This window comes from Caretta caretta, chromosome 18 (assembly GCF_965140235.1).
Source record: "Caretta caretta isolate rCarCar2 chromosome 18, rCarCar1.hap1, whole genome shotgun sequence".
Classification (NCBI taxonomy): domain Eukaryota; kingdom Metazoa; phylum Chordata; order Testudines; family Cheloniidae; genus Caretta; species Caretta caretta.
This window is the reverse complement of record NC_134223.1, coordinates 1,416,524-1,441,573: the sequence shown is the minus strand read 5'-3', so window position 1 is coordinate 1,441,573 and position 25,050 is coordinate 1,416,524. Positions and strand designations below refer to the sequence as shown.

Sequence of the window (25,050 nt, the reverse complement as noted above, 5' to 3'; positions counted from 1 at the left end):
ACCTAAGGCCTTTTGATGAAAAAAATCCCACCATCACTACCCCAGTTCAGCTCCATGAATGGTAGCATGAATGTTGAGAGCACTACTGCAGACAGGGTTCAATACAGCAGCCGGCATTGAACACTACGCTGGTTAGACCCACTTTGAGCAGGCTTAGACTATATAGTATTAAAGATACCAATGACTACCAGAGCCTTGCATCCTAGAAAGCTGCCAAAGTTTCTCACATTCCAAATACAGTCCCACAGCAGTTAATTGGAACCACAGTCTGAGACAGCAGTACTTGGCATGACAGAAAAGTCTCTGTGCAACAGCAGAAGGTACTGTGCATCTCCTTCCCTTGGGCACATATTTGAGACCATAGGCGCCAACTTCTGCTAGCGCCAGTGGGTGCTTGACCCCCATCTGCCCCTGGCCCTGCCCCGACTCCACCCATGCCCTGCCCGCCCCTGCCCCGCCCCCATCCCAACCCCTTCCCCAAAGTCCCTGCCCCAACTCTGCCCCCTCCCTGTCCCTATTCCACTCCTTCCCCAAATCTCCACCGCAGCCCCGCCTCTTCCCCACCTCCTCCCCTGAGCACACCACATTCCCGCTCCGCCCCCCCCCCCCCCGGGAGCTTGTAACGCCATGAAACAGCTGTTTTGCAAGCGCTAGGAGGTAGGCAGAGGGGTGGGGACTTGGCACACTCAGCAGAGGCGAGGTGAGGTGAGGAGGGGAGCTTGCCTACTGGTGGGTGCAGAACACCCACTAATTTTTCCCCCTGGGTGCTCCAGCCCTGGAGCACCCACGGAGTCAGCGCCTATGTTTGAGACCTCATTAAAGCTATATATTTCTTAAATTATGTCTAGGCACTGCTGTTACCCATCACGCTCCTCCCAAACTCTCCCTAGAATCTTGACAGTTTTAATATATTTCTAATTCCCACGCACAGCAGCAAGAAGCAAAGTTGCCTTTGAACTGATTCTCTCCCTGCACACACACAATTTGGTTTGAAGTTGCTACTGTGGAAATTAGTATTTTCTTTTAACCTTTATCTCCAGGAACATGTAGCATATGTCATCTGCATTCACCAAGGGCAAGTCATGCCTTACTAACCTAATTGCCTTCTATGACGAGATAACTGGCTCTGTGGATGTGGGGAAAGCAGCAAATGTGTTATTCCTTGACTTTAGCAAAGCTTTTGATATGGTCTCCCACAGTATTCTTCCCAGCAAGTTAAAGAAGTATGGGCTGCATGAATGGACTATAAGGTGGATAGAAAGCTGGCTAGATCATCAGGCTCAACGGCTAGTGATCAATGGTTCCATGTCTAGTTGGCAGCCGGTATCAAGCGGAGTGCCCCAGGGGTTGGTCCTGGGCCTGGTTTTCTTCAATATCTTCATTAATGATCTGGAGTATGGGGTGGATGCACCCTCAGCAAGTTTGCAGATGACACTAAACTGGGAGCAGTGGTAGATATGTTGGAGGGTAGGGATTGGATACAGAGGGACCTAGATAAATTAGAGGATTGGGCCAAAAGATATTCTGATGAGGTTCAACAAGGGCAAGTGCAGAGACCTGCACTTAGGACGGAAGAATCCCATGCACCGCTACAGACTAGGGACCGAATGGCTCGGCAGCAGTTCTGCAGAAAAGGACCTAGGGGTTACAGTGGACGAGAAGCTGAATATAAGTCAATAGTTTTCCCTTGTTTCCAAGAAGGCTAACGGCATTTTGGGCTGTATAAGTAGGAGCATTGCCAGCAGATCGAAGGATGTGATCATTCCCCTCTGTTCGGCATTGGTGAGGCTTCATCTGGAGTACTGTGTCCAGTTTTGGGCCCCACACTACAAGAAGGATGTGGAAAAACTGGAAAGCGTCCAGCGGAGGGCAACAAAAAAGATTAGGGGACTGGAACACATGAGTTATGAGAAGAGGCTGAGAGAACTGGGATTGTTTAATCTGCAGAAGAAAAGAATGAGGGGGGATTTGATAGATGCTTTCAACTACCTGAAAGGGGGTTCCAAAGAGGATGGATCTAGACCAGGGGCGGGCAGACTTTTTGGCCTGAGGGCAGCATCAGGTTTCGAAAATTTTATGGAGGTCCGCTTAGGGGAGGCTGTGCGTCCCAGAACAGTCAGGTGTGGCCTTGCCCCTGCCTCCTATCACCCCCTGCTTTTTGCTCCCTGATGCCCCCCCCGGGACTCCTGCCCCATCCAACCCCCTCTGTTCCCTGTCAGCCCCCCCGGTACCTCTGCCCCATCCGCCCTGCCCCCCAACTCACTGTCCCCTGACCACCCCATCCAACTCCCCCTCTCATTCCTGACTGCCCCCCCAGGACCTCCGCCCCATCAAACCCCCCTGTTCCCCGCCCTCTGACCACTCCAACCCCTATCCACCACCCCAAACTCCCCTGCCCCCTAGCCAACCCTCTATCTAGAACACCCCCTACTCCCTGCCCCCTCACCACGCTGCCTGGAGCACCGGTGGCCAGGTTCTGCAGCCCCCCCGCCCGGAGCATTGCGCCAACAGTGCAGTGAGGGAAGGGGAGCAGCGGGGGAGGGGCTGGGGATGAGCCTCCTGGGCCAGGAGCTGGGCAGGAGGGTCCCGAAGGCTGGATGTGGCCCTCAGGCCGTAGTTTTGCCCACCTCTGATCTAGACTGTTCTCAGTGGTAGCAGATGACAGAACATGGAGTAATGGTCTCAAGTTGCAGTGGGGGAGGTTTAGGTTGGATATTAGGAAAAACTTTTTCACTACAAGGGTGATGAAGCACTGGAATGCGTTACCTAGGGAGGTAGCTGTCAGCTTGGGGGTGCAGTGCCCTGCTTGCTTTGAGCCAGACCCAAGTCTGAACCATGTCCCACAAAAGCTGCTCCTGTCTCTAACACTCAGATGCCCAGCTCCCAATGGGGTCCAAAGCCCAAATAAATTTGTTTTACCCTGTATAAAGCTTATACAGGATAAACTCATAAATTGTTTGCTCTCTATAACGTTGAAAGAGAGATACGCACAGCTGTTTGCCCCCCCTTCAGTATTAATACATAGTCTGGGTTAATTAATAAGTAAAAAGTGATTTTATTAAATACAAAAAGTAGGATTTAAGTGGTTTCAAATAATAACAGACAGAACAAAGTGAATTACGAAGCAAAATAAAATGAAACACTGAAGTCTAAACCTAATGCAGAAAGAAAGTGATTACAAATGGAATCTCACCCTCAGAGGTGTTTCAGTCAGCTTCCTTTTACAGACTAGTCTCCTTCTAGTCTGGGTCCAGCAATCTCTCACACCCCCGTGGTTACTGTCCTTTATTCCAGTTTCTTTCAGGTATCCTTTGGGCATGAAGAGGCTATCTCTTGATCCAGCTGAAGACAAAATGGAGGGGTCTCCCAGGGGTTTAAATAGACTCTCTCTTGTGGGTGGACAGCCCTCCCCTGTGAGGAATCCCAGCTACAAGATGGAGTTTTGGGGTCACATGGGCAAGTCACATGTCCATGCATGACTCAAAATTTACAGGTAGCAGACATGGTTCACATGCTACCTTGAATGGCCTCATGTAGACTTCTTATGTAGATTGGAGCCTTCCAAGATCCATTATCTGTTAAGTGTTTCTTGATTAGAAAGGAATTTGCAAGTTAAGTGCCGAAAGAAGCTGGCCAAATGCCTTACTAAGGCTACTTAACATCAAACAAGTACACTGCCAATATTCGTATACAACTTTGAATACAAAAATGATACATGCATTCAAATAGGATGAATATATTCAGTAGATCATAACCTTTGCAGAGATGTCACATGACATATGTAACAAAGCATATGCCAGTTATGTCATAGTTACATGCCTAAGCATATTTCCATAAAGCCTTATGGGGTGCACCCCCACACTGGTGCCGGGACTTGATCTTGCCAGAGGCCTAAGAGGGCAGCAGAGAGAAATGTTTCACATAAGCCACGTACCCCTGAGCGCCCCCTATACAGAGGGGTCTGCGTCTGCTGCAAGCCATTCGCGGGGGCGGCAGCCCATGGAACCAGCCTCTCACCGTGGAGCCCAGGACCCCAGAGCAGCGGCCCGGCGGCCACAGCCGCCCCCCCAGGACCCGCCGCCCCGCCCCCCACAGCAGCGGCCCGGCGGCCCCCCGCCCCCCCAGGACCCGCCCCCCCCCCACAGCAGCGACCCGGCGGCCACAGCCCCCCCCCCCAGGACCCGCCGCCCCCCCCCCCAGAGCAGCGGCCCGGCGGCCACAGCCCCCCCCCCCCAGGACCCGCCGCCCCGCCCCCCACAGCAGCGGCCCGGCGGCCCCCCGCCCCCCCCAGGACCCGCCGCCCCCCCCCCACAGCAGCGACCCGGCGGCCCCCAGGACCCCCCCAGGACCCGCCGCCCCCCCCACAGCAGCGGCCCGGCGGCCACAGCCCCCCCCGCCAGGACCCGCCCCACAGCAGCGGCCCGGCGGCCCCCCCCCAGGACCCGCCGCCCCCCCCCCACAGCAGCGGCCCGGCGGCCCCAGCCCCCCCAGGACCCCCCCAGGACCCGCCGCCCCCCCCCCCCACAGCAGCGACCCGGCGGCCCCCAGGACCCCCCCAGGACCCGCCCCCCCCCCACAGCAGCGGCCCGGCGGCCCCCCGCCCCCCCCAGGACCCGCCGCCCCCCCCCCCACAGCAGCGGCCCGGCGGCCACAGCCCCCCCCCCCAGGACCCGCCGCCCCCCCCCCACAGCAGCGACCCGGCGGCCCCCAGGACCCCCCCAGGACCCGCCGCCCCCCCCACAGCAGCGGCCCGGCGGCCCCCCCCAGGACCCGCCGCCCCCCCCCCCCACAGCAGCGACCCGGCGGCCCCCAGGACCCCCCCAGGACCCGCCGCCCCCCCCACAGCAGCGGCCCGGCGGCCCCCAGGACCCCCCCAGGACCCGCCGCCCCCCCCACAGCAGCGGCCCGGCGGCCCCCCCCAGGACCCGCCGCCCCCCCCCCCCACAGCAGCGACCCGGCGGCCCCCAGGACCCCCCCAGGACCCGCCGCCCCCCCCACAGCAGCGGCCCGGCGGCCACAGCCCCCCCCGCCAGGACCCGCCCCACAGCTGCGGCCCGGCGGCCCCCCCCCCCAGGACCCGCCGCCCCCCCACAGCAGCGGCCCGGCGGCCCCAGCCCCCCCAGGACCCGCCGCCCCCCCACAGGACCAGGCCTCTCCGCCTTGCCCGCGCCCGGGAGCTGCCAACTCTGGCTGGGCGACAGAACCTTTACTCCCCGCCGAGGCCGGGCGGCCCGGGAGCCCGCCTGTCTCCTCACAGCGCCTCCCCCGCGGCCGGCTCGCCCGGCTCGGGGCCCGTCGGCGGGAGCCCGCCCCTCCGCAGGCCACGCCCCTCACGCCGCGGACGCTGCTCGCGCGGGGTGTCGACGTCACCCGCTCACGTGCGGTCGCTCCATGTCGTCACCGCGTCGGCGCAGCCCCTACCTGGGCCCGAGAGCCAGGAGCCAGGCGCGCAGCCAAGGAGCCGCCCGGCCGGGCTGAGCGGGGCCGCGCACCGGCGCGCGAGGGGCCGCAGCCAGCGGGCGGCCAGGTACCAGGCGGCGCAGCGGGCGGGGGCGCCGGGCGCGCGCGCGGCGCGAGGGGGGCTCCCGGCGGGCCCGCGCGGCAGAGGCGTCGGGCGCGCGCTCAACGTCCGTGTCGCGGGGGGCCCGGCCGCGTCTGAGCCGCTCCCTCGCTCCGCAGGCGGCGCCCGGCGCGGAGCGCGATGGCCCCGCGGCTGCAGCTGGAGAAGGCGGCCTGGCGCTGGACCGAGACCGTGCCGCCCGAGGAGGTGACGCAGGAGCACATCGAGGCGGCCTATCGCGTCGGGCTGGAGCCCTGCCAGCGCGGCGTGTGCAGGTACCGCCCCCCCGCCCGGGGCAGGCCCGGCCCGGCCCGGCCCGGCCCGCCCCGCCCGCCTGGGCCGCCCGCGCTCTCCCGGCTCCGGGCCGGCCCGGCTGCGATGGCGGGCTCGGCGCGGGGCTGGCCCGTCCCCGGCGGCGCCCACGTGACCCCCGCCGGCGAGCCCGGGCCGAGCCCGAGCCGAGCCCGGGGCGCTACACGCCGCCCAAGCGCTCTGCCGCCCGCCCGCCCCTCTGGCTGTAGCGGCCGCAGAGAGCAGCGAAGCCCTGGGCACCTGCGACTTCCAAGTTGGCACCGTTCCGGTGGCTTTCAGTGTCTTGCCGGGCGCCGGGCCCTGGGCCTGGTGGGGACCAGCCTGCTCCCACTTCCGATGGATTTACCGGAACGGCTGCTTCTGCCTCCGCTAGGGAGGGGCTTTTGTCTACAGACATTTCTTGGAAAACTCGCGTACCCCAGCAGTAAATGCCTTTAGGCAGACATACGCCATGAACGCACCCAGTCTACTCTAAGTATGTTAAAATACCCGCCTGCCCCCAATGGGCTGTCGGTGCCTGCTGAACAAGTGACAACATCAAGCCCTTTCCACCATCTCCGGCTTGTCACCCTGTTACCTGTGGGTGAGCGAGCTGGACGAGGTATAGGAGCACTGTCACGAGCAATCAGGCAGCATCGCTGTGAGCTGTAAATTGCCTTTGTAAAACCAAATAAAAATGCCCTTTGTGGAGAAAGTGGTATTTCTGCTCATTTCAACAACTAAAACGAGGATTTTGTTTGGGTGAGTTGTACTGAGATTAACACTAACCAGTACCTCCAAGCCTGTTCCGTAAAAACCAGAACCTGTTGGTCATAAATTAAAGAACACATACTATGACTAAAGAAAACTTCTCAAGTTACTTCTGAGTGTTCTTTATTCTGTTTGCTGTTGCCCTTTGTTTTGCAAATAAAAATAATTTGGTTCACCTTGTCCGCTGCCTGTTTATGCACTAATTACAAATGGCAAGCGTATTGTCTATAATTTAGTGTTTTCATAACTCTTTTTGTAGAAGAAACTGCAGAGGAAACCCAAACTGTTTGGTTGGGATTGGTGAACATGTTTGGTTAGGAGAAATTGATGAAAATAGCTTTCACAACATTGATGACCCAAACTCTGAACGGAGGAAAAAGGTAAAAGAAACTCTTCTTTTGTCATTCAGACTGTAGCTCTAGTTTTGCAAATGCTTTCTACTTATGTGAGGAAAGTTTATATATCTGCTTACGTGTTTGTAGGTTAAGGGCCTATATAGAAGAACCCTCTTCTTCAAAGAATACCATATTGACTGGATTCCCATTACTGGGTTTTAGCTCCCGAGTATGGGTCTGGAATTCCCTTAGCATTCAAAGATTTGAGGCACTAGTTGTTCATTCCCCACCTGAGACCAGCTCTGAATGCCTCAGTGCATTCAATTTCATTTCCTTGATGAGCAGAATGCAATGAATTCTCTGCATTCTAACAATAAGAGGCATCCAAAGAAATCACCAGAAGAGAATTAGAAGTTCAAAATGTTACGTGCTTCCCTCCAGAGTTAAGAAACAGGACAGGGAAGTGTGTTAGTATAATTAGAGTCAGATGATATCTGCAGATAAGCAGAATTACAGATGAACAATTGTCTATTTAATGACACCATGTTGATTGGACACGTGCTGTTGGAGACTAAGAAGTTTGAAGGAAAACTCCAGAAATCTGTAGAGTCTCAGCACCAATAACTAGTTACAAACTCAGCTAAAAGCAGTAGTGTAGAAAGAGCCTAACTGACACTCAGTTTTATCAGTCTGCTCCTTTTAAATAGGAATTAATTCATATCATGTTTTCTGTTAGAACGCCTTTGTAGGCCTAACGAACCTTGGAGCCACATGCTACGTGAACACTTTCTTGCAGATGTGGTTTCTTAACTTGGAACTTCGGCAAGCGCTTTACTTGTGTCCAAGCACCTGCAGTGAATATGTAACTGGTGAAGGCATCCCTAAAGACAGAGGTTAGTGGAAGGTCACAGCATCTCCCAAGCCTGTGTCTTGTTATAAACAAAAGTTGCTTTAATTATCTGAGCAAAGAGAGAAGTTTAATGTATTTGAATGAGCTACTCTGAAATTTTGTGAACCTGATGGTGTGAAGTCATTTTCTGCTTTATAAAGTGAAACATGGTAAACCATATTAAGTGACTAGAGAGGGAAAAATTAGAAGAAATATTAATTCTCATGTTTCAGGACATTATTTTACCGCTAGATGACTGGGAATAGGAAGAAGATTCCACCCATAGGCATATTTCATGCGAGAACTTCAGTCCCACATAAGGAAATTATGTAGAAAAATCTGGCATTGGCCACTGTTGGTGCTAGAATTATGTACTAGATAGATTGTTCACACTAGATTAGACCAGTGGCCCATGTTCTTTGTTTGGCGTGCTATAGGTGTGCTTTGCAGTTAATGTGGCTTAACGGTATGCTGCTTTCTGTTTTACACCATGGAATACTGCATTGTAATATCTGTTTTACCATGCTTTTAAAAGTACTCTTGCAGCTGGTATTTCACATCAGATAAAATACATTTTTGGCCATTTTTGGTAAGGTGTTACTTTTAGCCCATCACTTCATTTGTTGGAGGAGGTACTCAGAAGATAGGGTATTTTGAAAGCAACAAAATATTGTGGAAAACCTCAAGTGTACAACATAACAGAATTTAATATTAACTAATAGCCTTAGGGCCTTCTCCCCCTACTGAACGTTGGCTGTGGGAAAGGCAGTGCAGTCTAAAATGGGAAAATCTGTCTTCTTTAGAACTATGATTTTTCTGATTCTTAATTTTAACCACTTTAGAGCTCATGACGATTTATAATGTAAGCTGTAAACAAGAACAGCTTGTTTTGGCCATCAAGATGTGTATTTAAAAAAGTTTCTTCCATTGACTAACAAAAAGTAAATTATTCTACTTGGAACGACTTTAATTTTCTCTTGTATTGTTTTGAGAAAAACTGTAACTTGCTGATCACTAACTTGGGCATTTTTTTTTCCAATAGATTATGAACCCCAGACAATTTGTGAACATCTTCAGTATTTGTTTGCTTTGTTACAGAACAGTAATAGACGATATATTGACCCCTCCGGGTTTGTTAAAGCACTAGGTTTGGATACAGGACAACAACAGGTAGTCTTGAGGTTTTTATATTTGATGAACTTTCCTTTTGAACAAATTGGGCATGGTGGAACGTTTATCCTGTAACAGAGCATAAAAGCCTATTGACTGGATTGTCAGTAGGTGTAAATTGGCATTGTTTGGTAGATTTCATTGTAGCTGTGCTGATTTACACCTTGAGGAGCCGGCCTTAGATTTAAAATGAAAAAACTGATTAAAATCATACTGTCTTGCTTGCTTGTGCTTTTACTTTTCTGTTGCTTGACTAGAACTATCATGTAAACACAAGTAACTTGTATTTGTGTGCTGAGACACTGCAAAGCAGTGTCATGGTGGGTCTCAAAGAGGTATGAGAAACCCTGGAGCCACACTTGGGTGATTGTTTTTTTCTAGAGGTCATCTAATGCATCTGAGGATGCTGAGGGAGTTGGCTGATATGAATGCAGAGCCATTGGCCATTATCTTTGAAAACTCGTGGCGATCTTGGGGGTCCCAGATGATTGGAAAAAGGCAAATATAGTGCCCATCTTCATAAAGGGGAAGAAGGAGAATCCGGGGAACTACAGCCTCACCTCAGTCCCTGGAAAAATCGTGGAGCAGGTCATCGAGAAATCCATTTTGAAGCACTTGGAGAGGAAGGTGATCAGGAACAGTCAGCATGGATTCACCAAGGGCAAGTCAGCCTAACCAACCTGATTGCCTTCTATGATGAGAGAACTGGCTCTTTGGATATGGGGAAAGTGGTGGACTTACCTAGACTTCAGCGAAGCTTTTGATACGGTCTCCCACAGTATTCTTGCCAGCAAGTTAAAGAAGTATGGCTTGGATGAATGGACTGTAAGGTGAATAGAAAGCTGGCTAGATTCTCAGGCTCAATGGGTAGCGATGAATAGCTCAATGTCTAGTAGGCAGCAGGTATCAAGTGGAGTGCTCCAGGAGTCTGTCCTGGGGCCGGTTTTGTTCAAAGTCTTCATTAATGATCTGGATAATGGGATGGATTGCATCCTCAGCAAGTTCGCGTTTGACTCTAAACTGGGGGGAGAGGTAGATATGCTGGAGGGTAGGGATGGGATACAGAGGGACCTAGACAAATTAGAGGATTGGGCCAAAAGATATTCTGATGCGGTTCAAAAAGGACAAGTGCAGAGTCCTGCACTTAGGACGGAAGAATCCCATGCCCTGCTACAGGCTGGGGACTGACTGGCTAAGCGGCAGTTCTGCAGCAAAGGACCTAGGGGTTACAGTGGATGAGAAGCTGGATATGAGTCAAAAGTGTTCCCTTGTTGCCAAGAAGGCTAACAGCATACTGAGCTGTATTAGTAGGAGCATTGCCAGGGAGATCAAGGGAAGTGATTACTTCCTTCTATTCGGCACTGGTGAGGCCACACCTGGAGTATTGCATCCAGTTTGGTCCCCCCCACTACAGAAGGGATGTGGACAAATTGGAGAGAGTCCAGCGGAGAGCAACGAAAATGATCAGGCGATTGGGGCATATGACTTATGAGGAGAGGCTGAGGGCTTATTTAGTCTGCAGAAGAGAAGCGTGAGGGGGGATTTGATAGCAGCTTTCAACTACCGAAGGGGGGTTCCAGAGAGGATGGAGCTCAGCTGTTCTGGTGGTGGCAGATAACAGAACAAGGAGTAATGGTCTCAGGTTGCAGTGTGGGAGGTCTAGGTTGGATATTTCACGAGGAGGGTGGTGAAGCACTGGGATGGGTTCCCTAGGGAGGTGATGGAATCTCCATCCTTCGAGGTTTTTAAGGCTTGTTTTGACAAAGCCCTGGCTGGGATGATTTAGTTGCGGTTGGATTATAATGATTATATGAAGTGGAAATCCATCAACCTCATCAAAAAACTCTGAGATTCAGACAGACCTCACCTTCCTCTCCAAGTGCAAACAGATGGACATCATACCAGATGGACTGAAGGTAAAAAAAAAAAATCCATTGCAATTGACATACTTCACTGACTGTGGAGAGAGATTGTGCCACACGTTCTCAGAGAAACTGAGGAACCCCCTGATCAGCATCCTGTACAGCAGACAGGAGAAGATCAAGAATGAGCTCGCAAAACTGGAGACTCTCATTCAAAACCAACCTTCCACATAAACTGCCATGTGGGTGGACTTTACAAAAATGAGACAAGCCATTTACAATGCAGACTTCACTTCTCTACAGAGGAAAAAGGACAGTAAACTATCTAAACTCCTACATGCCACAGGGGGCTACAACAGTGGTACCCTCAACTCACCTAACAATATTGTTAATCTGTCCAACCACACATTTAGCCTGGCAGAAGAGACTGTCCTATCTCGGGGACTCTCTTTCTGCCCCACCACCCCCATGAACATGATACCGTTCTGCGGTGATCTGGAAGCCTACTTTTGACGTCTCCGACTCAAGGAATATTTTCAACATACCACTGAACAGCGCACTGACCCACAGGGACCCTCCTACCAACACTAAAACAAGAAGAATTCTGCGTGGGCCCGTCCTGATGATCAAAACAACAGACTGTGGACTTCTACAAAGAGTGCATCCGCAGATGTACACAGGTTGAAACTGTAAATAAACAGCATCACTTGCCCAATAACCTCAGCCGTACAGAACACAATATAATCCACAGCCTCAAAAACAACTCTGACATTATAATCAAAGGGACTGACAAAGGAGGTGTTGTAGTCATAATGAACAGGTCGGATTATGAGCAGGAGGCTGCCAGGCTCCAACACCACATTCTACACGCCGCTATCCTGTGACCGCACTGAGGGTTACCAAAAGAAACTACACCATCTGCTCATGAAACTCCCTGCTACGGCACGGGAACAAGTCTACACGGACACACCCCCAGAGCCCCGACCAGGGGTATTCTATCTACTACCCAAGATCCATAAACCTGGAAATCCTGGACGCCCCATCATCTCAGGCATCAGCACTCTTACAGCAGGATTTTCTGGCTATTTAGACTCTCTGCTCAGACCCTATGCTACCAGCATTCCTAGCTATCTTCAAGACACCACCAACTTCCTGAGGCAACTACAGTGTGTTGGTGATCTTCCTGAAAACACCATCCTGGCCACCATGTATGTAGAAGCTCTTTACACCAATATTCCACACAAGGATGGGCTACAAGCTGTCAGGAACGGTATCTGTGTTGAGGCCACAGCACACATGATGGCTGAGCTTTTTGACTTTGTCCTCACCCACAACCATTTCAGATTTGGGGACAATTTGTACCTTGAACTCAGCGGCACTGCTATGCGTACCCACATAGCCCCACAGTATGCCAACATTCTTGTGGCTGACTTAGAACCACGCTTCCCCAGCTCTCGTCCCCTAGTGCCCCTCCTCTAGTTGTGCTGCATTGATGACATCTTCATCATCTGGACCCACAGGAAGGAGGCCCTTGAAAAATTCCACCTGGATTTCAACAATTTCCACCCCAACATCAACAGCAACCTGGACCAGTCCACACAAGAGATCCACTTCCTGGACGCTATAGTGCAAATAAGCAATGGTCACATAAACACCATCCTTATTGGAAACCTATTGACTGCTATACTTACCTGAATACCTCCAGCTTCCATCCAGGACACATCACACGATCCATTGTCTACAAACAAGCGCTAAGATACATCCGAATTTGCTCCAATCCCTCAGACAGAGACAAACACCTACAAGATCTTTATCAAGCACTCTTACAACTACAATATCACCATAGGGAAGTGAGGAAACAGACTGACAGAGCAAGACAGGTACCCAGAAATCACCTACTACAGGACAGGTCAATAACAGAACAGAAAAATAACAGAACAGCACTGGCCCTAACATATAGCCCCCAGTTAAAACCTGATCATCAATGACCTACAACCTATCCTGGAAAACAATCCCACACTCTCACAGACCTTGGGAGGCAGGCCAGTGCTCGCTTACAGACAGCCCCCCAACCCGAAGCAAATACTCACCAGCAACTACACACCACACCACAGAAACACTAACCCAGGAAGCAGTCCCTGTAGCAAACCTTGTTGCCTACTCTGTCCCCATATCTACTCTAGCGACACCATCAGAGGACCCAACCACATAAGTCACACCATCAGGGGCTCATTCACCTGCACGTCTACTAATGTGATATACGCCATCATGTGTCAGCAATGCCCCTCTGCCATGTACATTCGTCAAATCAGACGGTCCCTAAGTAAAAGAATAAATGGACACAAATCGGACATCAGGAATGGTAACATACAAAAGCCAGTCGGAGGACACTTCAGTCTCCCTGGACATTCTACAACAGATTTAAAAGTAGCCATACTTCAGAAACAGACTTCAAAGAGAAACTGCAGAGCTACAATTCATTTGCAAATTTAACACCCTTAATTTGGGCTTGAATAGGGACTGGGAGTGGCTGGCTCACTACAAAAGCAACTTTCCCTCTCTTGGTATTGACACCTTCCCATCAGGGATTGGGAGTGGACCACATCCAACCCGATTGAATTGGCCCTGTCATCACTGGTCCTCCACTTGTAAGGTAACTTCCTTCTCTTCATGTGTCACTATAATAACGTCTGCATCTGTAATTTTCACTCCGTGCATCTGAAGAAGTGGGTTTTTTGCCCACGAAAGCTTATGCCCAAATAAATGTTAGTCCTTAAGGTGCCACCAGACTCCTCGTTGTTTTTGTGGATACAGACTAACACAGCTACCCCTCTGATACTTGACTTCTTATTTATTTTCTCCACGCCAGTCAAGACTTGATAGACCTCCATCATATCCCCTCTTACTCGTCTCTTTTCTAAGCTGAAAAGTCTGTCTTTTTAATCTCTCCTCACACAGAAGCTGTTCCATGTCTTTAGCAAAGGATACTCCATTCCCTAACAAAGGAAGATTAATACACTTTAAACTACTGTGTGCTGTTTTTACAACATAAGCAGTGCTCTGAAAAAGCCTGTCAGTCAAATATTTGTTTCAGTATTCTTGTGGGGAAAAAATTGGCTCACAATGTGGAGTTAGAAAGTGAGAATAATGGGATTTATATCATAAATGAGCCACTCCTGTTGTTCAGTCGCACATTGCAGTCCAGAAATCAAACACTTCTTAGCTACCAGCACTGTACCAATTTCATTCATGCTGGTATTCTCATGCTAGGTGTCTTACGTTCCCTTTACTCAAGTTCAATTTTTTCTTAGCCCTCTTAACTTGTATTTTTCTATTCATCATGCTCCTTAGTACACTTCCATGTAATTTGGTATGTGGGTCTCCATCACGGACATAATTCAGTAAATTAGAGAGGTAGGTTCTGACTCCACTTTTGAGTTGCAGTATATTACCAAGTATTGCTGTTTTGTTCTAGGATGCCCAGGAATTTTCAAAGCTATTCATGTCACTGCTAGAGGATACTTTGTCTAAACAAAAAAATCCAGATGTACGGAACATTGTTCAAAAGCAGTTTTGCGGCGAGTATGCATATGTCACTGTGTAAGTAGTTGCTTTAATTCTCTAGTGGTGCTTTCTTGCTCAGTGTGTTTGCCTATTCTTCTGGTCACCTTCCTACAAATATTGAAGACTTTTTTTTGGTGGGGGAGAGGAGGGCATGAGTGGGAAGGAGCCATTCTTTTTTAATCTTTAGCAGAAGGGAAGGTGACTTTTGTTAAATTATTTTTAAACTAAAAAATGTTTTCAGTGTGTTTTAAAATCTTGAGTTTCTTAAAAATAAGACTGTTTGCATAATTTTTAACATTCTACAGTTTATCTATTTTTCTGTAATTCATCCTTTAGTAAAGGAAAGTAACTCACAAATAAATAGCCACCTGAATTATTTAATTATGTGGATTAATTCCCCATATCTAGAACATGTGGTATTATGGTGCCCCAATGCTTGTTTTGTTTCCCAGTAGTGGAATTGTAAATTATGTTTGAAACATACCATAAAGATCAGTTGTAAATGGGCATTTCTTTACTTCCTGCTGGATGCTCTCTTCTCTCTGTACGAGGTCCTCTTCTGTGACCCGTGCAATCTTGGAAACAGAGTGTTGGAGATAATTTAATCCATTCTCTCCTGGTTTAACAATCAGAGGAAGAACTTCAGCAGTAAAGTTTTCTGGTGGTTAAATGACTGACACTTTAAGACATGTACTGATCTATTTTAATTTATTTTTAATTCTAGCTGTAACCAGTGTGGCAGGGAGTCCAAACTCATATCGAAATTTTATGAACTGGAGTTAAATATCCAAGGGCACAAGCAGTTGACAGACTGTATCACAGAATTTCTTAAGGTACCAATTCCTATGGAATCCTACTGTTTCTGTAGCACCCACAAAGCATTAGTCTCCTTGCCTGTTGAGAGGGTGTTTAAGTTTTTCCCTTTTTGTTCAAGAAGTGCTTTAATTTTCAACATGGTATCACAGTTAGTGGTCAGAGCTTTGAATCTACTCAGCGGGGTGACGAGTAACAATTTGGGTTTTCTATCCTAAATGTGGGCCCAGTCCTGTACTCCTAATTCAGATGAAACTTTTAATGAAGTCAGAGAACAAGGAGTGTGTTAATGGTAAAATAATGGCAATTAAAGAGAGACATCTTTCTGAAAATATTCCATTTAAAATTACTAGAACTGAAAGATTAGAAAGTATTTCTCAGTTTGTTTGCTTTTTCGTTCGTAGCACTCTGTGTGTATGGTCATTTCCCTTGCTTCCCTGGCTTGTCAACTGCAGAGCTTTTTAAAAACTAAAATATTGGCAGGTGGCTCTGGACAAGCAGCCTCAGCACCTACGTCTGCTTTTAATGCATATTTAAAATTTGATTAGAACTCAGGTTCAGGGTGTTTAAGGCTTGAGTTACGAAAGTCATTAAAATTATTAAGGGCAAAGTTAATTATAAGTTTAGTCTTTTGCTCTGTAATTAGTCCAATAGTTTGGTGAAGCAGGGTGACTTGCTTGACCATGTTGCTTTGCTTGTGAAAGGCCTTCTACAATAAAAAGCAAACAACTACATGTCTGCAAATCTAAGAGATGCATTAGGAGGCTACCACACCCCAAGACTACCGTATCTCCGCCTTGCAACAATGAACTTGGGCTTGAAGGTTTGCCTTACAATTAAAAGGCAAGCCTTCTTGCTTACATTTGGCCCTTGCTGATCCACATTGGAGTTAATTTGGCTCAGCATGGGGGAAGGGATCCATCTACATGGGTCTCATTGCATGTTCATTGCTCAGATATGGCTTTCTATTCATTCTGGCCATACAGCCATGCCACACTACCTATGTGACCTTATTAAATTAGAATTTTCCACCATCTCTCTGGTAGAAGCCAAGTTTGCACATCTCTCTGTACTGTGGAGGGCAATTTTGATAATCTGCCTGATATTGCAACTGGGGTTTATGTCTTCCAGACTGAACTCAGGTGGTTTCCTCAGACTGACTGCCTATTAATAACTATGATAACTTTACTGGGTGGTGAATCCAGAGCTTTCAGTATCTTCTATGCTGTCTTGTACTATCACTCCAAAGTATTTTGGAATACAGCTTGAATGATATAGTTAGAACTCTCACATTTTAACTTGGTATCTATATATAGTTTTGAATCTCAGGCTAGAGCAGGGATCTCAAACTCACATCACCAGGAGGGCCACATGAGCACTAGTACATTGGCCCGAGGGCCGCATCACTGACACCTCCCACCCTGCTGCCCCCGGCCCCGCCTCCACTCCACCCCTTCAATGAGTCCCCACCCCCTCCCTGCCCCTATTCCAACCCCTTCCCCAAATCCCGGCGTCTTCTCCGTCTCCTCCCCTGAGTGGGCAGCTCCCCGCTCCTCTCCTCTCCCTCCTGGAAAACCCGAAGCACTGCCAAACAGCTGCTTTGGCTGTGGGAAGCGCTGGAGGTAGGCAGAGGAGCGGGGAAGTGGTGCACTGGGGGGGGACGGGGATGGTGGGTGAGGGGAGTTTGGCTGCCACAGGAAATAACTCGGGGGGCGGGGGGGGGCATCTCCGGGGGCGGTGGGGAGCGCCAGGGGGAGCTTGGTGGGCCGCAGCAAATAACTCTGCTGAGCATAGAATTAATGTTGCACTCTGTAACATGTACTGATGACCTTCCTTTTTTTCTTGGTCAGGAAGAAAAGTTAGAAGGGGACAATCGTTACTTTTGTGAAACTTGTCAGAGTAAACAAAATGCAACAAGGAAGATCAGGCTGCTTAGTCTTCCATGTACACTCAACTTGCAGCTGATGCGTTTTGTGTTTGACAGGTAAGTGACCTAACCTGTATGTGTTGTAAACCTAGGAAGGATATTGGTCACTCGGAAATGCTTGTAGTTACTTTCTCTGCTTTGGCTTTTACTTCATACAACTTGGTTCTATTCAGCAAGTCTGAACTGAGTTACATGATATGAATTTGAGCATCTGTGCACTTAATTTTTTGTTTCAGAGTAGCATCCGTGTTAGTCTGTATCCGCAAAAAGAGGAGGAGGACTTGTGGCACTTTAGAGACTAACCAATTTATTTGAGCATAAGCTTTCGTGAGCTACAGCTCACTTCATCGGATGCATTCAGTGTGAAGTTCATTTAACTATTCAGTAGTCTCATCTGTTAAATACAGTAGTGATTTGCAAATTAAAATTTTAGATTAAATATGCAAAAAGATGTTTACTCTCCTTGCTGCATTGAATACTTGTACATGAAAGTCTTGTAATTTGTTTTTGAATAGACAAACTGGCCATAAGAAAAAGTTGAATACTTACATTGGTTTTTCTGAATTGCTTGATATGGAACCTTTTATGGAACAAAAAGGTGAGTTATACATGAAGTATTAATTGACTAATTGTACTAATACAGCCATTAGCTGCCAAGATCTTGCCTGAACCTGTCCTCTAGCTGAAAACAACTAAAACAGTTGTGCTAATGAATAAGTCATTTCTGGCTATTAACCTTTTTATTTAAAATGGAAGCTTAAGCAGTGTTTGTCCTCATTTGATAAACCAGCAGTTGAGTTTAGGTACTTTAACAAAAATTGCTAAATTTCAAACTGTTTGGAGCTCTGGCTACCAGATTTATGAGTTAAGAATGTATACATCACAACGTGTGTGCTGCTGCTCTCTTTGGGAAGTAATAGGGAAAAAAATTATGCTGTGTTGTGTATACATCTTGTATAAAGTAAGTCTTGGTACAGTTCTTAAAAGAACTTTTTTGCTGCTTGTGTTCTTTGTATTTTCTGGTGGATTAAAAAACTGCCTGTTCTCTTTCAGATGGTGTCTATATATATGAACTTAGTGCAGTTCTTATACACAGGGGAGTGAGTGCATATTCTGGTCACTACATTGCTCATGTGAAAGACCCTCAGACTGGTGAATGGTACAAGTTTAATGATGAAGACATAGAAAAGATGGAGGGGAAGAAATTGCAACTGGGGATTGAGGAAGATCTAGGTAAAACCTTTAAGTTGTGAGTGCCCTTTTAAAATAACTTTTCACCAAAAACATGGAGGCTAAATCAATTGCCCTGATATATGTATTGAGTGATTTGCAGTCATAACTTTTTAACATTTTTTTAAGGGTAACTAATGAAATTGCAACTTGATTAGTTGCAGCCAATTTTTAACCCTCACCCCAACCCCATCTGATTGTTGAATGTCTTACGGGCCTGGTGATGACTGACTTTACTTCAGTTCTCTTATAGATTGTAATATGGCAAGTAGTGAGCATATCTACCTAGACAACCATTTTTTAAACAAATCATTAACTTGCGTATTGGTAAAATGTATGCAAAGCTGTTTCTTCCCAACCCAGCACACAGAATGAGGCTTTATTATTAGAGAGCAAGATTATTTTTAGTTACCTTTTGTATATTTACTTCCACTGAGGAGGTTGTTCATCTTTTTGAAGGGGAACTGAAAAGTTTTCATAAATCTCAAAACCAAAACATTTTTGGAGCAAAAACTACATAATATTTTTATCTTTTATATCACTTCTTTTCTTCTTCTTCCCGCCCCCTTCCAACCCCTCCCCCCCCCAAATATTACATTGACATTGTTGGTCTTGACTTCCCTGAGTTTGCTGAAGAGCTTCAGCTTGCTCTGCTTGCAGCTGATGTGGAGGAGCTATTGAGTTCTGAACTAACAGTCTGAGTGCCTGAATCGGCAAATTCCTGTGACTGTGAGTAACTTCAGTGAGTGTGTCGGTGCTCAGTACTTCTCAGGATGGATTTGTAGGCTTGGGCAGAGTCATTCTAGTGCTTTAACAAAAGCAGGGAAGTGTCAGACCAGATTTTTCTCATCTAAAAAGCAAGCAGAAAAATCCCTTTTTCAAAGAGTTGAGGCTATGCTTGTACAAAGGGAAGTTTTCTTGACTGACTTAAAAGGCCCTCTGTTTTCTGACAGAGCACCATAAATATGGCCTTTAGGACTTTTTAAATCTATTTTTTACCTGATCCATCATTTGTTGTATAAGGTTCTTCTGGGGAACCCTGAGAACAACACCAAACATGCTCAGGCCTCCCCTGCCTTCCTCTCTCCCCCCACCCCCCGACTTCCTCCATGCACGCACCTGTCTGATGTCTCTTCGTTTTCAGCTTTGCTGCTTGTTGTTGGTAAAGTTAGTGGTGAAGAGCATGTATGTGAACTCCCACTAGACCTGTGATTTTTGTCATGCTTAGTGCATGAGTGATGAAATTGACCCTCGTGAAGCTGATTATACACAGTGCTGTCAAATCGCAAAACACAGAAAAATGGTTTTCTTTTATCTTTGTTCTGTTAGCCTCATGGGTTACTCATTGGTTTACTTGTAACAGTAAGTTAAAACATTCAGATCACAAACAATATTAAGCCAGGGTCCCACAAAGTCTCATGCATATGCGTAACTTTAAGCACAGATGTAGTCCCACTGAAGTCAGTAGGGCTACTCGGGGTCTTAAAGTTAAGTATGTTGATTAATATTTGTGGTTTTGGAGCTTTTATGTGCAAAGAGTTATAAATACAAACTTTGTTCAGTGTGTGTGAGTGATTTTCCCAGCTCCTCCCAAGCCCTGAGTTCAGGGTTCTTTCTCCTGTAAGAGCAGATCATAGAATCATAGAATATAAGGGTTGGAAGGGACCCCAGAAGGTCATCTAGTCCAACCCCCTGCTCGAAGCAGGACCAAATCCCAGTTAAATGATGCCATCCCAAACGTATATAGTTGTGGAAGGAGTTCTGCTTCAGGTACTGGAGATCTGCTTATCTGCTGCAGGGAAACACTCTTGAACTCTGGCCCTGCATGGGGGACAGACTTGCAAATAAGTGTGGATTGTTATGCTGGAGGGCTAAGTGTTTGTGGCCTATCAGTGTAGTAGTGGAGTTTCCCAAGAAATAACAATATATGCCTACAGTATTTTCTTTGTGTTGTATGAAAGGTTTGATAATAAGCAGGTTTTTCCTTTACTTTTTTTTTAAACTTTGTTTTTAAAATTGCAAATGTATATGCATATTTTTGTAAATTTCATTTTTCTGACAGGCTGGAGATTAAGATAGAATTACAGATTGAGAAATATTGGTTGGTATTATATGGCCAAATTTTTTCCATCTCTTAAAGGTGGAAGTTGGAACCAGCCACTCTGGAATAACTCTTTATTTCCTGCACTGCACTTTGATATTTATAGGTGTCATGTAGTGGGAAAGGACATGTTTCTGTTATGTGCATAAAACAATGTTTAAATTCTCTGCAACACAATCTAAGTAAGCATTAGACAGTGTTATTTGGTATAAGGAAATCTGCATTGATAAGACTGTGTACACAATATGCAGGACAAACTGTCCGTATTACGTTGGAGAAAAGTTCTGGCGAGGTTGGAGGTAGTGTGTATGTGTTAGGGAAGAATTGAAATGAGATATGTGATATTCCCCATTAAAGTAGAATAAATATGTTGGCATGCATGTTTATTATTTTTTGACTTCTGTACCTCAGCAGAGCCTTCTAAGTCTCAAACTCGTAAACCCAAGTGTGGGAAAGGAACTCACTGCTCTCGAAATGCTTACATGTTGGTGTACCGACTGCAAACACGGGAAAAATCTCTAACAGCAGAAGTCCCAAGTAAGTGAACTTGGACTTTTCAAACCTATTCCTGTCAGATATAGCGAGGCCTCGTAAGTCTGTTTGGGTCAGTTCCAGAGGGAAATTAGCACTTCCTCTTAAATACTTTTTGCAGCACTGAGTCCAGTAAAATAAAAGCTTATCTTAAATGATCCAACGATTATTCCAGCAATAAGCACTCACTCCATAGTGCACTGGTAATTATAACTAATACACTTATTGCATAGTGTACCAGTCACTCCTGGTCCTGATACGTGCATCAGCAGTGGCTTATTGATATTTGTTTCTATTTGACTTGCTAAATGTATACATAACTTTTTTAAAGAATTAAGTTTTGCAATGTATTCTTCCACTATGAAAAATAGTTCCTAGGAAAGTGGAAAAAATATGAGCAAAAAGTCCATACATACCTTTTTATCTATATATTTAATATATACCTCTACCCTGATATAACGCGGTCTTCGGGAGTCAGCGTTATAGGTGAGACCGTGTTATATCGAACTTGCTTTGGACCCCTATTCCTTGTTCCCTGACCACCTCCTCCAGAGACCCCCATCCCTAATCACCCCCAGGACCCCACCCTCTACCCAACCCCGCTGTCCCCTGACTGCTCTGATCCCTATCCACACCCCATGCCCCCGAACAGGCACTCACCAGCAGCGGCGGGAAGTGGAGTAACGCAGCCGCGGTGCTCCACTTCCCGCCGCTGGTGAGTGCAGGGAGGTTGGGGGAAAGGATGCCCTCTGCACTCAACGGCGGCAGGAAGTGGAGCAACGCGGCCCCAGCCTGCTCCGCTTCCCTTGCCCCAGCCCCAGCTGTGTTGGGGGGGGCGGGGGGTTGGGGAAAGGTCCCGCACTCACCTGCAGCGGGAAGCAGAGCACCGTGGCTGGTAGCTAGCGGAGTGGGGTGGGCTGGGGCCGGGCTGCTCCACTTCCGCCGCTGCTGGTGAGGGCGGGGGGGGAATCCCTTCCCCCAAGCCCCCTCCCCCGAGCAACACAGCTGGGGCTGGGGCGAGGGAAGCGGAGCGGGCTGCTCCCGGCCCCCCCGCTAATCCCCCAGGCTGCTCTGGGACTGCAGGGCCCCCAAAAGTGCCCCCCCACAGCTCCTGCCTCCCAGACCCTCTGCCCCTTATCCAACCCCTCGGCCCCAGCCCGGCCCAGCTCCCTTAACGTGCTGCTCAGAGCAGTGTGTTGGAGCTTTACTGTATTGTTTGTGAACCCACCTTATATCTGGGTAGAGGTGTATTTGTGTTGTAGTTCTTAACCTTTTGTCTTCCACCCCTATTGTGCTCTTCCTTTCCCCCTCTAAAAGCCTTTCAGCAGCAGTTTGTGGCCCAACAGCCAGTCGTCTCTCACCTTCTTTTACAAAATAATTTAGAATACTGGAAAGTTACCCCCCAGTTAGCTTTTTCATTAAAAACAGGTTTCAGAGTAACAGCCATGTTAGTCTGTATTCGCAAAAAGAAAAGGAGTACTTGTGGCACCTTAGAGATTAACTAGTTTATTTGAGCATAAGCTTTCGTGAGCTACAGCTCACTTCATCGGATGCAAAAAACAGTGGCGTGTCTGAAAGGATATCACATTGCAGTTCAAATGACAGTTTGACTCTGTGTATGAAGGAGAGTACGTTTAAAATTTCACGCCCATAACAGCTCAGTGTCCTTGTCCCATCAATGTTACCACCTGAACTCTTGTAACAAAACAGTTGTGAGGCTTTATTGTGTGTGTTGAAGTAGACCCAGTTGTTGACTGCCGAGTCTGTGCATGTAGTCACAAAATGCTCAGCTGGGCAGTCAAAGTGGCTTTGAATAATTAGTGCCCACAGCCAGATTCTCATTTTAATTTTTAAACTAATTATGTCTTAAATGTAAGCATAAAGCTAAATAATGATGGCTATAAGATGTCAGTGGTGTATATACTGTAATGAGGGTGGGCAGTCCTGATGTTTGACAGTGGCTCAGTTTTCTTGTTTCTGTCAGAATGGCCTGCTATGCCTCGCAAGTACTTGTTACTTCTCTTAATGTGAACAAAGGGCATAAGAAATGTAAGAGTGCAGGCCATTCAAGGATTTTTCATTTACGTATTCATGGCCTATCTTAGAGCTTTGGGGAGGTGGGAATCCAATTGGCGAGTGGATTTAATAATAATACCTAACAAAGCACTATATATGAATAGTAATTAATCTTCGTGGGGCACTAAGCATGGAGGTGTTACTCCTGTTTTTGGGGCGGGGGGAGTAAGGTGTTGGAGTGAATTGACTTGCCCGTGGCCACACAGCAAGTCCTACAGATAGCAGGAATACAGTTTGGGTCACCTGAGTCATAGCCTCTTGCCCTAGCTATCATGCCATGATGACTTAGCAGTCATAAAAGTGAAAGGGTCAGCCTGAATGTATTGAACTAAATTCACTGTCCCAGAAACAAATAATTTTTTAGTATTAAGGTTAAAATTAAGAACATTCTATGAGATTTGCATAGTACCTGTCATGATGGTATCTAAGTGAAAAATACAGTTCACGTTTCTCAAACAGCTTAGTTCTTAAAAAATTCTAAATGTAGAAGAAAATTTCACAGGAAATATTTTGCACCTTCTTTATACCATTACTGTAAGTATGTAGGTGGTCTTCTGTCTTTCCCCTTTGTCCTCTTTTCACTATTAATTGACTGCTACATCTGTTTTGTGTTAAGCCTGTTATTGCACACCCTCACTTATTTTTCCTCCCTTTCCTTCTTCTTTTATGTGTGAATTCCCATCATTCCCACATTTTCCATCTTTTCTTCTGAAGTATTTTGTTTCACTGGTGACACTAAAACTTAGTCACACTCCCCTTTCACTTGAATCAGCAGCCTTTCAGTTTCCCTGCCTGTTCCCTTTAATCCACAGGAGTTCTTAATAGTTTTCTGTGCTTATCACTGAACCGTGTAAAACCTGGATCACAAAGATTTTATACGTGCCCCCAAATCCTTGTTGGTGGCCTCTCTGGTAGGTGGCATTAAGGATTCTGGTGTGCTACTGGGACTGAAGACCCAGGTTTTCTGCATCTCAGTAGGAAGAACCATTGCTCCAGAGAAATAGAGAGGAACAGCTAGGGGACCTGTGGCTTGCTGTGATGAGTGGGAGGCAAGGAAATGAAACCAGGGGCCTCAAAGAGTAGTAGGGACATCTCTGAAAGAGCCTGGTGCACTCATGGTCTGCAGCCCTTCACCATTACAGCTGTACAAAAACTGTTGCTGCTTTTTTCCTTAGTGGGATTAACATCCGATGGAGTGAGCTGTAGCTCACAAAGCTTATGCTCAAATAAATTGGTTAGTCTCTAAGGTGCCACAAGTCCTCCTTTTCTTTTTGCGAATACAGACTAACACGGCTGCTACTCTGAAACATATTATAGTACATTATTGGTAATCCTTTCAAACATGCAAAAAGTATTTGTCATGCATCAAAGGTTTATATTCTAAAACACTGCAGGTATCATGTCCTCCAGAGTAAATTTTGTTGGGCAGTATTAAATCATTTGCATCCCATGTCTCCTTTACATTTAATTACCCATATGGGCACAAATACTGAAATGTGAATATTGGAGAGAAGGACTATCCAGGCACTTGACTTTTAGAGAGACTCTGTATTTCATTATTTGTGTGAGAAAACCTTTAAGCTGGGGGTTGTTGTCATTGGATATTACTGCTCACTGGGAAAATTGGCATAATTGACTTTAATTTTGGCCATCTTTTTGTTTTTAAGACAGAGTAGGGTTAGTGGTAGCTAGTACTTCTGTTTTCTGTCTTTCTCCATAGCTTTTCTGCAGGAGCTAGTCGAACGCGATAACTGCAAGTTTGAAGAGTGGTGTAACGAAATGGCAGATATGCGTAAACAAAGCGTGGTCAGAGGCAAAATCAAACATGAAGAGGTGAAGGAGCTCTACCAAAGGTTGCCTGCTGAAGCTGGTCTGTAAGATATTCTGGTAGTATTTTGTAGTAGACCATTGTTAAGATTAGTACTCTTTG

The 25,050-nt window shown here is 47.2% G+C and overlaps 1 protein-coding gene and 1 long non-coding RNA gene across 4 annotated transcripts in view; one reads left to right on the top strand and one right to left on the bottom strand.

The window, feature by feature from the left end:
- Positions 1-3,031: 3,031 nt before the first annotated feature.
- Positions 3,032-5,507, bottom strand: LOC142069556 (uncharacterized). Its single transcript, XR_012665439.1, has 2 exons — positions 5,205-5,507; positions 3,032-3,891 (listed from the first exon to the last, which is right to left on the bottom strand). It is a non-coding gene; the product is annotated as an uncharacterized LOC142069556 (long non-coding RNA).
- Positions 5,508-5,600: 93 nt separating this feature from the next.
- The window catches only part of USP48 (ubiquitin specific peptidase 48), a 55,835-nt gene continuing 36,385 nt past the window's right edge, over positions 5,601-25,050 (top strand). Inside the window, exons 1-11 of one of the 3 annotated variants that reach the window (XM_048825414.2) lie at positions 5,601-5,835; positions 6,882-7,002; positions 7,694-7,850; positions 8,889-9,016; positions 14,354-14,478; positions 15,167-15,275; positions 17,106-17,239; positions 17,698-17,780; positions 18,236-18,415; positions 20,928-21,050; positions 24,841-24,990. In XM_048825414.2, coding sequence (XP_048681371.1) covers positions 5,702-5,835; positions 6,882-7,002; positions 7,694-7,850; positions 8,889-9,016; positions 14,354-14,478; positions 15,167-15,275; positions 17,106-17,239; positions 17,698-17,780; positions 18,236-18,415; positions 20,928-21,050; positions 24,841-24,990 — 1,444 coding nt within the window. In that variant the 5' untranslated portion in view covers positions 5,601-5,701. Of the gene's footprint in view, positions 5,836-6,881; positions 7,003-7,693; positions 7,851-8,888; positions 9,017-9,045; positions 13,532-14,353; positions 14,479-15,166; positions 15,276-17,105; positions 17,240-17,697; positions 17,781-18,235; positions 18,416-20,924; positions 21,051-24,840; positions 24,991-25,050 lie in introns of those variants that run through there. The other 2 variants (XM_048825413.2, XM_048825417.2) reach the window with 2 other exon arrangements.